The sequence below is a fragment of the Ailuropoda melanoleuca genome, chromosome 7 (genome assembly GCF_002007445.2).
Source record: "Ailuropoda melanoleuca isolate Jingjing chromosome 7, ASM200744v2, whole genome shotgun sequence".
NCBI classification, from domain to species: Eukaryota; Metazoa; Chordata; class Mammalia; order Carnivora; family Ursidae; genus Ailuropoda; species Ailuropoda melanoleuca.
The window spans coordinates 126,154,615-126,167,366 of NC_048224.1; the positions used below are offsets into that span (position 1 = coordinate 126,154,615).

The window sequence follows — 12,752 nt, forward strand, 5'->3', positions numbered from 1 at the left end:
ATCTACAAAATTTTAGTAAATCTCCGTGTAGGAAATTAGAAAGATCATCTGAGACTATCTTTAAAATGCCGTCGGTGAATCAGACTTCATCCTGAATTCCGTGCTTCCTAGGGCATCCGAGCATGAAATGCGGTCCCCTATGCGCGTTAACTTGCCATAACACCTGTCCGAGCGCTAGTCGCCCGCTGCATGCCTAGCCCACCAACGCGTTCTGTCTGGACGGTGTCACTGGAGAAGGCAGAGCGACATGTCCAGGGCGCAGATCTCCGCTCTCGTGTTTGGCGTCGGAGGGTTTGGAGCTCTCGTCGCGGCCACTGCCTCCAATGAGTGGAAAGTGACCACCCGAGCATCCTCGGTGATAACCGCCACTTGGGTTTACCAGGGTCTGTGGATGAACTGCGCAGGTAACGCGTTGGGTTCTTTCCATTGCCGACCGCACTTTACTATCTTCAAAGTAGAAGGTAAATATAATGGCTTTGTTTGGGGTGGAGGTAAAATGTCACTTTTCCCCTCCCTGTGCTGAAGCAGCTGCATACAGTCGGCTGTTAAGTCTGTAAAGACTGAGTGCTTCATTAAAGTGCCAGGAATGGCCTGGGAGGGATGACGTGTATGAACGTGGGCTGAAAGAATGAAATCGTGTATCGCATATGGCAAAGGAAATTTAATAATTTCACGGCTCTTTTACATTTACCTCATGCGAATGATAGACTCCAAGGGACAGGGCAGAAGGGACTGTTTTATTTATTTATTTTTAAAGATTAATTTATTTATTTGAGAGAGAGCTTGCTCTCACAGGGGGGTGGAGGGGCAGAGGGAGAGAGAATCTCAAGCAGACTCCTCACTGAGTGCGGAGCCTGACATGGGGCTCAGTCTCACCACGGTGAGATCATGACTTGAGGTGAAATGAAGAGTCAGCTGCTTAAACGACTGAGCCCCCCAGGCACCCCCCAGAAGTGACTGTTTTAAAAGCTAGTTTCAATTTGCCTCACATCATGGAGGAGTCTTTTATAGACAGGTGCGTGTACATATAACACACACATATATATACACAAGTATACATACGCACATGCTGTCAGTAAACCGTGTTATCCCAAATTCCCGTATTTCCTCAGGCCGTCTGAGCATGAAGTACATATATGTATATCCACACGTATATTTCGGGTGATAGAAGCATATGACAAGAAGGATAGTGCTGAGGAAAGAATTCTGTTTACAGAGGGGTTTCTATTTTTTTAAATCATATTTAATGATAAAATAGCAGAGCAAGAAGAATTTTTAAAAAGTAGCTAAGTGAAAGAAAATGCCCATGAACTTTGCCTTTTTGTTACTCGGTTTTATGTCTTTAAAAAACATGTAAGCAAGCTTTCATCGTTATGCATGTTAGAAACTCTATTACAAGTATATGCATCTTAGAGAGGGAATTTTTTTTTCTTTAAAGGCATTTTCACACCTCGGGATACCTCCAGGGAAGCAACTATTTGCTTTTATGTCATTGTAAGAATCACTATCTGCCTCTGCTTTCTGTCTGTTTGACGCATTTACAAATCTGCTATACGTTGTGGGTTTATTATGTGAAAAATTGCCCCTTGGTATTTTATAAAATATAGTCTTTTTGCAACCAAAGGGCAAAACTGTACCTTGGCCCCAGTAAAGAAAATGAAAGAAAATTTTAACTAGGAAGTTACTAAAGCATAATATTTTATGGGATTTTGTGTCAAGTATTCATGTCATTAGTGCACAGTGCATGGCAACGGATAAAGAGGAATACTTAGTTAAAGCCAGGAGAAGTCTAATGATAATCAACGGAAATGTTCAAGCTTGGGTAGCCCACTTAGGCGCTCAAATAACGAGCTTTCCTAAGCATTCATTCAAAGAACCAGTGCTAGATTTCTTTTTAGTCCCAACTTGTACACTTCAGGCTATTTCAGAATTGCTCCTTCTCCTCTGGAAGGTTTCACTAGGTACAGGGAAAACTGTAAAAGAAGAGGTCACCCATGTCACTCCCCACATCTGAGCGGTTCTTCTTTCTCCATGGCCCCCTTTGGCCCACTCCCATCTTGGGCAGCAAGTAGAAGATATGTCACGTGGGTAAGTGTAGTTCTTTGTTCTTTGCCGGGTTCTTTTTTTTTTTTTTTAAAGGAGAATTTTTTTTTTAAAGATTTTATTTTTAAGTAATCTCCACACTCCATGTGGGGCTAGAACCCACACCCCTGAGATCAAGAGTCATATGTTCTACTGACTGAGCCAGCCAGGCACCCCTACTAGGTTCATCTTTTTTTTTTTTTTAATTTTCCAAGTTTTTTTTTTTTTAAAGGTTTTATTTATTTGAGAGAGTAAGTGAGAGAGAGAACACAAACAGGGCAGAGGGAAAGGGAGAAGCTGATTCCCCTGCCAAACAGGGAGCCTGACACGGGGCTTGATCCCAGGAACCTGGGATCGTGACCTGAGCTGAAGACAGACACTTAACTGACTGAGCCACGCAGGCACACCTGGATTCGTCTTTTTATTTTATTTTTTAAAAGATTTTATTTATTTATTTGAGAGAGAGAGAGAAAAGGAGCAGGGGGGATGGGCAAAGGGAGAGGGAGAAGCAGGCTCCCTGCTGAGCAGGGATTCCCCATGTGGGGCTCAATCCAAGGACTCTGGGATCATGAGCTGAGCCAAAGGCAGAACGTTTAACTGACGGAGTCACCCAGGCACCCCTGGGTTCATCTTTTTAAAAAAATATTTTGTCTTATTACCCTTTATTCTATATTTCTTATTGAAACCCAGTTATTTGAAAAATTAACGCTCAACCCTAGCTCCAAAGTGGGCCAAAGAACCGTGGTAGGTTTCTGTATGACTCCAATAGCTACTTCTCCAAATGCATCTTAGAAAACAGGGAGTAAGATATCACACCTACTCTATAGTTCGTGGTGGCCCACATAATCTTCCCCCATTAAAATTGTATCCCCCTGACTCTGCTTTTCTATAATAAAGATAACGTGTTCTTATATCTGCTGTGTACCCTGCACAAGAGAGGTAATGTGAAAAATACGGTCCTCTGACAATGCTTCAATTAGAACATGTAAAATTAATTTAACATAATCTCTTCCCATTCTTCATCCTGCTTTATAAAATAAACAAGTTGCTACAGAAATCTATTTTCAACATCAGGAACACTGATTCATATTTCCAAAGGAAATGGCAGCTCACATCGTGATTTCCTTATTCACATGGAATCATTGCTGACGATTCTGGTTGCTTTTCCTTTACTCCTACTGGAAAACAGAATAGTGGGGGTGTTGGGAACGCCTCAGTGCCAGTAGGCTCTCAGACATCACAATAATCCCAAATCGAGAATAGAACTCAAAAGCCAGTGAGGAGTGAAAATGGGCATATCGCGTTGTAAAATAATGAACTATTTAAGCCTACAACGTCAATTTGAAACAAATCTTCTTAGACTTAGATCAGATTGAGCCTCCTTTAGGAAAGAAAAACAGAAAATCTTTCTGAGCTGCCAGGGTTTTTGTTTGTTTGTTTTTGTTTTTGCCTTGCGGGCTACCTAACCTCATTGCCGGAGTCAAACCTTCTTGTTGCAACCCCTCTCAGAGGTCTCGGTATAGCTGCAGCGTTTTAGGGACCCATTCCGGTTAATAGAGACTAGGGCCTTTAAAGACGGGATGTAAGCCAACGCCTCTCTGGACAAGGAGCATTTACAGTTATGGTGAAAAATACAGGCCCTCTTCGGCTACAGTTGTGTGGAATGAATTTGAGGAAAACACCCCAGGGACACTTGGAATTCCAGCCCCCATCGTGGCCTGCCCTCTGCTTGACTCTATTTCAAAAGCCTGTTACTGTATTGAGGTGCAGTACCCGCCGCAGGCTGCTTCTCTAGTTGTCATGTTTCGTCCCTTTCTCGTGTTACCGTTAATAGTGATATTTCAATTATGAAGGCCAAGCAACTCTCCTAGGGAGGGAAGAAGTCGTTTCTGACAGGGAAGGCTGGGTCCAGAAAGCACTGCTAAAGGGAGAGACGGCAGCTGCCTTGTGGTCGCCTCGAAGACAGGGACCCAGACCGTGAGGTTCTCCTTGTGCTCCTGGCACACAGGTGGCTCTGGATAGATATTTGCAACATGGCTGAACAACAAAATAATGAATGAGACGGATGGTTCCTGATGAGGGCAAAATTGTACTCATGGAGGAAGGCCAGCGCGGCGTGAATGGAGTGATTTAGGACGGAGACTCAGGCAACAAAAAGGAAGATCACTGAATTGCAATTCAGCGGACCAGACTTCAAACTCTGATTCTTTTTTTTTTTTAAGATTGTATTTATTTATTTGACAGAGAGAGAGCACAAGCAGGGGGGGCAGCAGAGGGAGAAGCAGACTCCCCGCTGAGCAGGGAGCCCAACGCGGGCCTCGATCCCAAGACCCTGGGATCATGACCTGAGGCGAAGGCAGATACTTAACCGACTGAACCATCCAGGCGCCTGAAACTCTGACTTTTTTATTCACTAGCCACAAGAACTTAACTGTGCAAAAAAATCTCCCTGTGTCTCATTCATATATTTCTTTCTCCATAAATTGAGAGAACTGGACTCCAAGAGTCCCTTGAAGCATCTTTCAACCTGCAGTTCAATTCCAGGGCTTTGCAAGGTTTCACCACCTCAGGGTAGTTCACAGAGGAATTACAGCTCGAAGAGGCTCTCCTGACATAATTGCTCATGAGGTTAGTCCTTCTTTTTCTCCTGTTATCTATTATCTTAGCTGGCTTCCTGTGATCCTGTTTTGAATCTTATCAGCATCTGGGTGGAGATAGGTTTAAATGACCTCAAATGACTCGATGAGTAATGACCAAGTAAAGGTTCCAGGATTTCAGTGGAATGAAACCAAACGCTGTTCTGGAAGCTGGCAGTCGAATGATGCTGGCTGCCTATGGGAGCATGAACCTTCTTCTCTCCTCCCTCCCTATCTCCTCTACCTCTCTGCCCCCATCCCCTTAACAGCCACGCCATAAGAATGGGGGTAATGGGGGCACCTAGGTGGCTCAGTCGGTTAAGCGTCTGCCTTCAGCTCAGGTCATGGTCCCAGGGGGTTGAGCCCCGCATGGGGTTCCCTGCTCAGTGGAGAGCCTGCTTCTCTCTCTCCCTCTGCTGCTCCCCCAGCTTGTGCTCTATGTCAAATAAATAGATAAAATCTTAAAAAAAAAAAAAAGAATGGGAGTAAAGGAATGGGATTTGCTAGAGAAAAGTTTTCTGTGTGTGTTTATTCACATAGAGGGAACAGCTGGGAGCCATCTGAGGTCATAACTAGATTTCTTGCTAGTTGAAATGTGTGCCTTAGTCCATGATTAAGTAACAGTAAATACATCTCAAACAGTTGTAATAAATAAATGAAAACTACCTTACCAGTGAGGGAAAAATTACTTTAGTAATTTAAATCCTTCCAAAATTTTTCACAAATAACACATTTTATAGATCTCTGCACTCTTGGAAGGCATTTCCCTTTCATCTCAGGAGGGGTATCTGCACAGATTCTATTTTCTGAGATTCGATCTCATTAATTAAAGCTAAAGTTGGGGCACCTGGGTGACTCAGTCGGTTAAGCATCTGCCTTCGGTTCAGGTCATGATCCCAGGGTCCTGGGATCAAGTCCTGCATCGGGCTCCATGCTCAGTGGGGAGTCTGCTTCTCCCTCTGCCTGCTGCTCCCCCTGCTTGTGCCCTCTCTCTCTCTCTCTCTCTGGCAAATGAATAAATAAATAAAATCTTTCAAAAAAATACGAAATAAAATAAAGCTAAAGTTAATATTAATTTTAGATTTACTTTCTTGCCCTGTTCCAAGTGCATATAAAGTTATTTAAAATCATACAGAAAAACGCAAGTTTTGTCTGGCAGTTTTCTCCCCCAAAATAAGCCCAAGAAACATTTGACATGTTTTTGTCCCAACAAAAAAAAAAATACATATATTTTTTTAAAGATTTATTTATTTGACAGAGATAGAGACAGCGAGAGAGGGAACACAAGCAGGGGGAATTGGAGAGGAAGAAGCAGGCTTCCAGCGGAGGAGCCTGATGTGGGGCTCGATCTTAGAACGCCGGGATCACGCCCTGAGCCGAAGGCAGACACCTAACGACTGAGCCACCCAGGCGCCCCCCCCCAAAATATCATATTTTATATGCATATGGACGCGAGGGAGGAGACTTGTATTTTCACAGTAGTTTGGACAGGATGAGCCACCGCCCAAATGTCTATGCCAAGAGGGATGGAGCGCATAGTGCTGAAGCGTGCCCACGTGGTGTGAGGACCGCGCTGGAGCCAAAGCAGCCGTGATTGGACGATACCTCTACGTCCATGCGCTGCAGGGTGTTCCTTCATGCACACGCCGGAGATTTCAGTGCGGTTTGTCTCCATTAGTAGTCTCCCCGGGGCCAGGACCTTATCTGAAGGATCCTGGCTTCCTCAGTACCCCCACCACTGCGGCTGTGGAAGACATTGTCCATGGAGTTAAACTGTAGCATTTCATAGATGCAGAGGGACTCTCCTGTCATGTCACCAAGTTGGGGCAGAGGGAGAAGGCCCTAGGGAAGTGCTTACAAGGAGAGCCGTGAGTGCGTGCTTTTTATGATGAGATGCAGGAGGCTTTTTCACACATACTGATTAGAGCCTTGCTTCTTAAAGGGTGGTCCTCAGACCAGCGGCACCTGTATCACTTGAGAGCTTGCTAGAAACGCAGAATCTGAGGCTCTGCCACAGAGCTCTGGAATGAAAATCTGCATTTTAACATCTCCAGGTGTCTCCTATACAGATTAAAATTTTGAGTAATCCTTCCTGTTTAGAGCCTGGACTTTGGGTCTAATGGACTCCTGTTAACTAAGGGTCTAAATTCCCTGTGTTTCGATTTTCTTATCTGCTAGATGGTGATTAAACAAGATAGCAGAGGCAAATGCCTTATACAGTGCCTGCAAGGTAGCACTCGTTGCTTTGAGTATGTCTTCCAGTGCAGAGAGGGCTCACACCTCACTTGTAGGGGGGGTGACCATTACATTGGTTCCATCAGTTTGCTTCCAGCCAGGACCGCTGTAGCTGCTTCCTGGGATCCGAAGCCTAACAGAAGGGAGCCTCTGAAGCCTAGGTCATATTTATAGTGGTGCAAAGACTGCTATGCTCACCAGACGTATGCTGTTTATGCTTAGGATCTGTTACACCTCATAAGGTGAGACCATGCTGCATTTAGAAATCAGGTTCTCACACACATGTGGGGACCTGTTCGGTACGACAGTCATGTGTTGCATCGGCTGGAAATGGGGAGAAAAAAAATCCATTTCTGCTCCACTTAGGGAGGTAGAGATTCACCAAATGAGGGGTGGGCGGCCAAAAAAGGATGAAGATCTACTCAAATATTGCTAGCTCTGAGCACTGGGAAAAACTGGGACAGTTTAATATATTGATTTGAATCACATTCACATTTTACAAAGTGCTGTCACATAATTACTTTGATTCAAAAGATGGTATTCTATAGCCCTCTCCCCATTATATGGACAAAGTAATGGGCTCACAGGGGAACGTATTTATAACTTTGTAACTTTGTATGGTCATCTCCAGATTTTGGGGGGAAATGTTCAGCATTTTACACTAGCTCCCAAACCTGTGTTTGAGTCCCAGCTCTGCTGCTAATTTTTTTAAAGCCTTTATACAGGTTTGATTGAAAATAAGTCAATTTATCAAATACTCAAATGTATGCATGACTTAGACTTTTTTCTTGGTCTTCTGTAGTTTTTTTTTTTTTAATAGAGCATCTCCTTGCCCTCTTTAGTCCAGATTTTAGAACTGTATTTAGGAAAGAGATCTAACTCCACAGCATTAATTCTGACTTCAGCTTCTATTGCTTGGTGAAAACGGGTCATTTTTAGCCATTTCTGGCAGAAATGGTTGACAGGAAACAGGACAGGAAGTGATATGATTCCAGAATTGTATAGTTCCCCTATGCCCTGCTGTTTGGGGAATGACCTTACAGTTAACCAGGAAATTGCCACGAATTTTTGTGTGACCTTGTGTAAGTCAGTTAAATTCACTTTGTTTCTGTTTCTTATCTATAGGATGAGGAGGGTGGGGCGGAGGATATCTAATTGACACTTCAAAAGTTTGTGGAATGATCAAGGCAAATAGTCCTATTACATGAAATAGACTATATATTTTATTTATTTTTATCTTTTTAAGATTTATTTGTTTGAGGGAGAGAGAGAGAGAGCACGAGCACAGAGGAGCAGCAGAGAGGAAGAAGCAACTCCTAGCTGAGATCATGACCTGAGCTGCAGGCAGACGCTTAACCCACTGAGCCACCCAGGAGCCCGACTAGTATGTTTTAACACGTACTTGGAATTTTAGTCAGGGATGGTAAGACACACCGACACAAAATGCTGTCACGAAGGAAGAAGTTTTTACACTCAGATCCCTAGAAGCAGGAGGCCTGGGGCCTCTGGGGAAGCGCCAGAGCCAGTCGGGGAGGCCAGAGTGAGAGGAGAGCACGGCCCACGCCTTCGCCGTGGTTTTCCTGGGCAGGAATGGACGAGGCAAGAGGCATGGGGCTCAGCAGTTTCAGGACTGGCTGGCCTGAACCGTCTCAGCGGGTCTGGGGTGTAGGCGCCGTCCTGAATCGCCGGTACCTGGCCCTGGGTTGCTGAGGGCAGAGGAAGAGGCTCGCTGTGTGAACGCTTCACAAAGGTCAGTTGGGAGGGTGTGGGCTTTGGATGTGTTGATGTGCATTTGAAAGGTGACTTGTGGGTTAGTCTGAGAATGCGTTAGCCCTGGGAGCGCAGTCTCCCTCTGCCCCACCTGTCGCAGTGAGGCTGCGGATGCGGGAGCCCCGAGAATGCCCCAAATAAGAACATGCGCCTAAGTCAGAATGGATCCCAGCTCCTTTGGTGTTTGCATGGGTGGGTGCACCGGGCAAGAGCTTTGCCATCCTGCTTCTCCTCGGGGCTTCACATGCTTCTCTGCTCATCAGTGCTTGTTTTCTCCTGGTAAATATTTTGTGTGGAAGGGGTCAGGGTTCACTGCCCCTCTGTCTGCTCGTTGCCCCGCTGACCGTACGTGCGACACATCGGCTCTACCGAGTGTCCTCTGCACAGGTCCCGTTCCTCAGACCACCTCTCGTCCGTGGGGAGACACACTCCGAGGACGCTTTCTGGGTGAACAGTATGCTGGAGCTAGTCGTTTCAAAACGTCCTTCCTGCTGTGCAGTTTCAGGTCATTCCAGAACACTTCAGAAGGCTCCTTGGCTCTTCAATGAACTCGGGATAATTAAGCTGCCTTTCAGCTAGCTGGTTCCACAGTGAGGCTTTGGCCAGATTTTTGTATGTATTACAGGAAAAATCGATTACCAAAGGTTGACAGTTTGGCAGATGGCTGTACCCTGTAAATAGTTATTCACGTATTCACTAAGGAGTGACTTCATGAAAACATTCATTAGATTCCTGGCACAAAACAGAGGTCTGGGGACTCAGTGAGGACAAGGACAGAAGCCTATCCTCCGTGGGTGTGCTGACAATCATTTCGCGAACAATTAGCTCAGAGTGGTAAGTGCTATCTGGTGGTAAAGTTCAGGGGGTGGGCAGACTTCCCAGAAGAACTAGGGCTTGGTCCGTCCTGAAAGATGGCTGAGAGTTTGCCAAGGAGAAAGTCGGGAGGGCGTTTCAGGCGACGGGACTCACCCAGCTCCACAACTTATTAACTGCATGACTCTGGGCAGAATGCTGGACGCAAGAGCTCCTCCATCTGTAAAATGGGAATAATATCATCTCCTTCAGAGGGTGGTGGGGAGAATTAAGTGAGTTCCTTCCTGTAGAGGATTTAGAGTCCTGTCTGGAACAGAGAGCAAAGGCCTCAGGGCAGGAGGGAACCAAGTGCCTGAGGCAAGGGCAAGCATTTTGCGGTGGCTGAAGCCAAAGTTGTCCATGGAGATGTGAAAAATCAGCCTGCAGGTGTCAGGAAAGGGGAGCTTGCCAAGGGACCTTTACGCTCTATGAAGAAGTTTAGACTTTGTCTTGGAGGAGCTGGAAAGCTACCGAGACATTTTGAGCAGAGAATATCTGATGGGGCCTGCATTTTCGAAAGATCCTGCTGTTTTTCATGTTAGAACCTGAACCCAGGGGGCAGCAGTGGGAACAGACAAGGAAGATATTTAGAGGTAGAACCAGTAAGCCAGCCATGGGGTGACTTATGAGGGATGAGAGGTGTCAAGGACGGCCCTGAGCGTTCCTGCCTGGAGACTTGATGAGCACTGACGGAGAAAGCTGCTTGCAGAGCAGGTGGAAAGATTAATGCAATCCGAGGTGCCATTAATAGCCTAAGAATGTCAGAATGAGGAGGGCAATCGTCCCCTGCCTCCCATATTCTGTAGTTCGATTGCATAGTGCTGACCTTGGGCACCATATTTTAAGGGACGTGGACAGAAACCACATTCACTGAGTTTAGAGGACGGTGAATTGGAGGATGAGGGGTCTTGAGGTAAAGTCACATGGGCAATTATTTTCACCTGGAAAACAAAGGGAACGAATATGGTCAAGGACGGGGCGTGGGAAAGAGACAAGTAGCAGCACTGGGTAAGATTTGGTATGGAATCAGATTTAGGGACACTATGAAGAAGGAACTTCTTTTGGAGCTGCCCCAAAATGGAATAGGTTGTCCCGCAAAGAACTAGCTAGAGGGGCGCCTAGGTGGCTCAGCTGGTTAAGCATCCCACTCTTGGTCTCAGCTCAGGTCATGATCTCAGTGTTCTCAGATCAAGCCCCGTGTCAGGCTCTGCGCTCGGCAGGAATCAGCTTGAGATTCTCTCTCCCCCTCCCCCCACTCTTGCACATGTGCTCGATCTCTCTCAAAAAAAAAAAAAAAAGGAACTGGCTAGAAGTATCCGGGGGAGGCCGATGATTCTCTGCTAAAATGGTCATAGAAATAATCCCAGCACTGGCTGGGAAGATAGAATAGGTAATCCCTAAAGCTACGTCTAGTTTGAGATGTGAGATTCTGTGAACATGTCAAAAGAGAAAAATATTTAAGCACCAATCTTCCTGATTTGCTGTTGACTTAAATATTTTGGGGGGCGCCTGGGTGGCGCAGCGGTTGAGCATCTGCCTTCGGCTCAGGGCGTGATCCCGGCGTTCCGGGATCGTGCCCCACGTCAGGCTTCTCTGCTGGGAGCCTGCTTCTTCCTCTCCCACTCCCCCTGCTTGTGTTCCCTCTCTCACTGCCTGTCTCTATCTCTGTCATATAAATCAATAAAAAATAAATAAATAAATAAATAAATATAAATAAATATTTTGGGACAACTTTTGGACTCTGTGCCAGGCACTTGGGAACACAGCAATAAAAAGACTTCGTTTTTGCCCTAGAAGGGAACACCGGTTAAAGTAGAAAATGTTATATATGTTGTATTGATGTTATTTAAACCAACGTATTCATATATGTTAGAGTTAATATGTAATTCTCCATCTAAATTAATATTTTAAAGGGTCCTAAGCAAACCCAAGGGATGCCACCTAACCCTTGCCGGGGAAGGAATGACTTCTAAGTCCAGGCATAAAGCTAAGTGATGGGGGCTTAGGGATATGAGAGGACAAGTCCCACCTTTAAATTTCTCTGGATCAATATTTTTGGTTCGTGTGTACCAAATATAGTCCATGTATAAAAACCAGACCAGCCATCCTATTGGGAGACTGATTTTCTCCAGCACACAAAATGTGGACTTTTGGCAAGGAGGGCAGAGGGAAATGAAGGCTGTTTTCTATCTTACTGCAGCCAGATGTTCTCCTTTAATCCACCAGCAAACACTGAGCCAGTCTTATCTGGGGCTTTCAGCCCACTCTGTAGGACTCCTATAAATGTCCCTACTAAACTGATTCTCTGCTGTGTCGAGATCCTTCCTTGGCTCTGTGCCCTGGCTCTGTGCTCTTACTGCTTTGCTCAGCCTCCCAGTTCCTGGAGATCAGCTGATGCCCTCTCTCCTGTTTAAATCTGGACCTCAGACCCCTCACTTTGTTCTCTTGGCCAATGTTTGGGTCCCAGGCGTTAGATCTGTCTTATGACTGTCCTGCCTGCTAATCCCAGCCTGCCTGGCTGCTCAGCCCTGACCTAATGCCTTCTCTGGGCCCTAAGCTCTGGACTCAACCGCTGTGCCTCCTGGTTCTGTGCCCTCAGCAGAACATGCTCTTCTCCCACCCTGTGCCCTGGGAAGAACGACTGGAGTATGTCTCCAAGCTGTGAGCATTTGTGGAGAAAGGAGAAGCAGGTGGGAAGGAATGAAGCAGGAATACACAGCCTCGTTAACAAACAGGAAGGCAAACCGTTGGGCGTGGCCTTGGTAGGGGGTGGAGTCACAAAGAGGCATCAGCAGACAGTATTATAGAAGTATCTGGGATCCGTTTATATCATTTGGGAAAATACTCATGTTATCCTACTGACAACCTCTATCCCAGATTCAAGTTAGGACTAGCAGAGTTTTGAGCCTGAGAGAAGGTAGCGCTTTCCCCTCCGTATTCCAGCAGCAGCTCCAATTCTGTCCTGAAGGGGGCGCTCAGGTTCTTGCGGATGCAGTAATGTCGCCTCCGCTTTGCCCTGCTCTTTCTTTTCTTTCTTTTTTTTTTTTTTTTAAGATTTTATTTATTTATTCGACAGAGATAGAGACAGCCAGCGAGAGAGGGAACAGAAGCAGGGGGAGTGGGAGAGGAAGAAGCAGGCTCATAGCGGAGGAGCCTGATGTGGGGCTCGATCCCATA

The 12,752-nt window shown here is 45.8% G+C and overlaps 1 protein-coding gene across 1 annotated transcript in view; it reads left to right on the top strand.

Annotated features, from left to right (window-relative positions):
- The first annotated feature begins 247 nt into the window (after nt 1-247).
- CLDN10 (claudin 10) overlaps nt 248-12,752 on the top strand; it is a 113,194-nt gene continuing 100,689 nt past the window's right edge. Inside the window, exon 1 of the mRNA XM_019799050.2 lies at nt 248-461. Within this exon, the coding sequence (XP_019654609.1) occupies nt 248-461 (214 nt within the window). The remainder of the gene's footprint in view (nt 462-12,752) is intronic.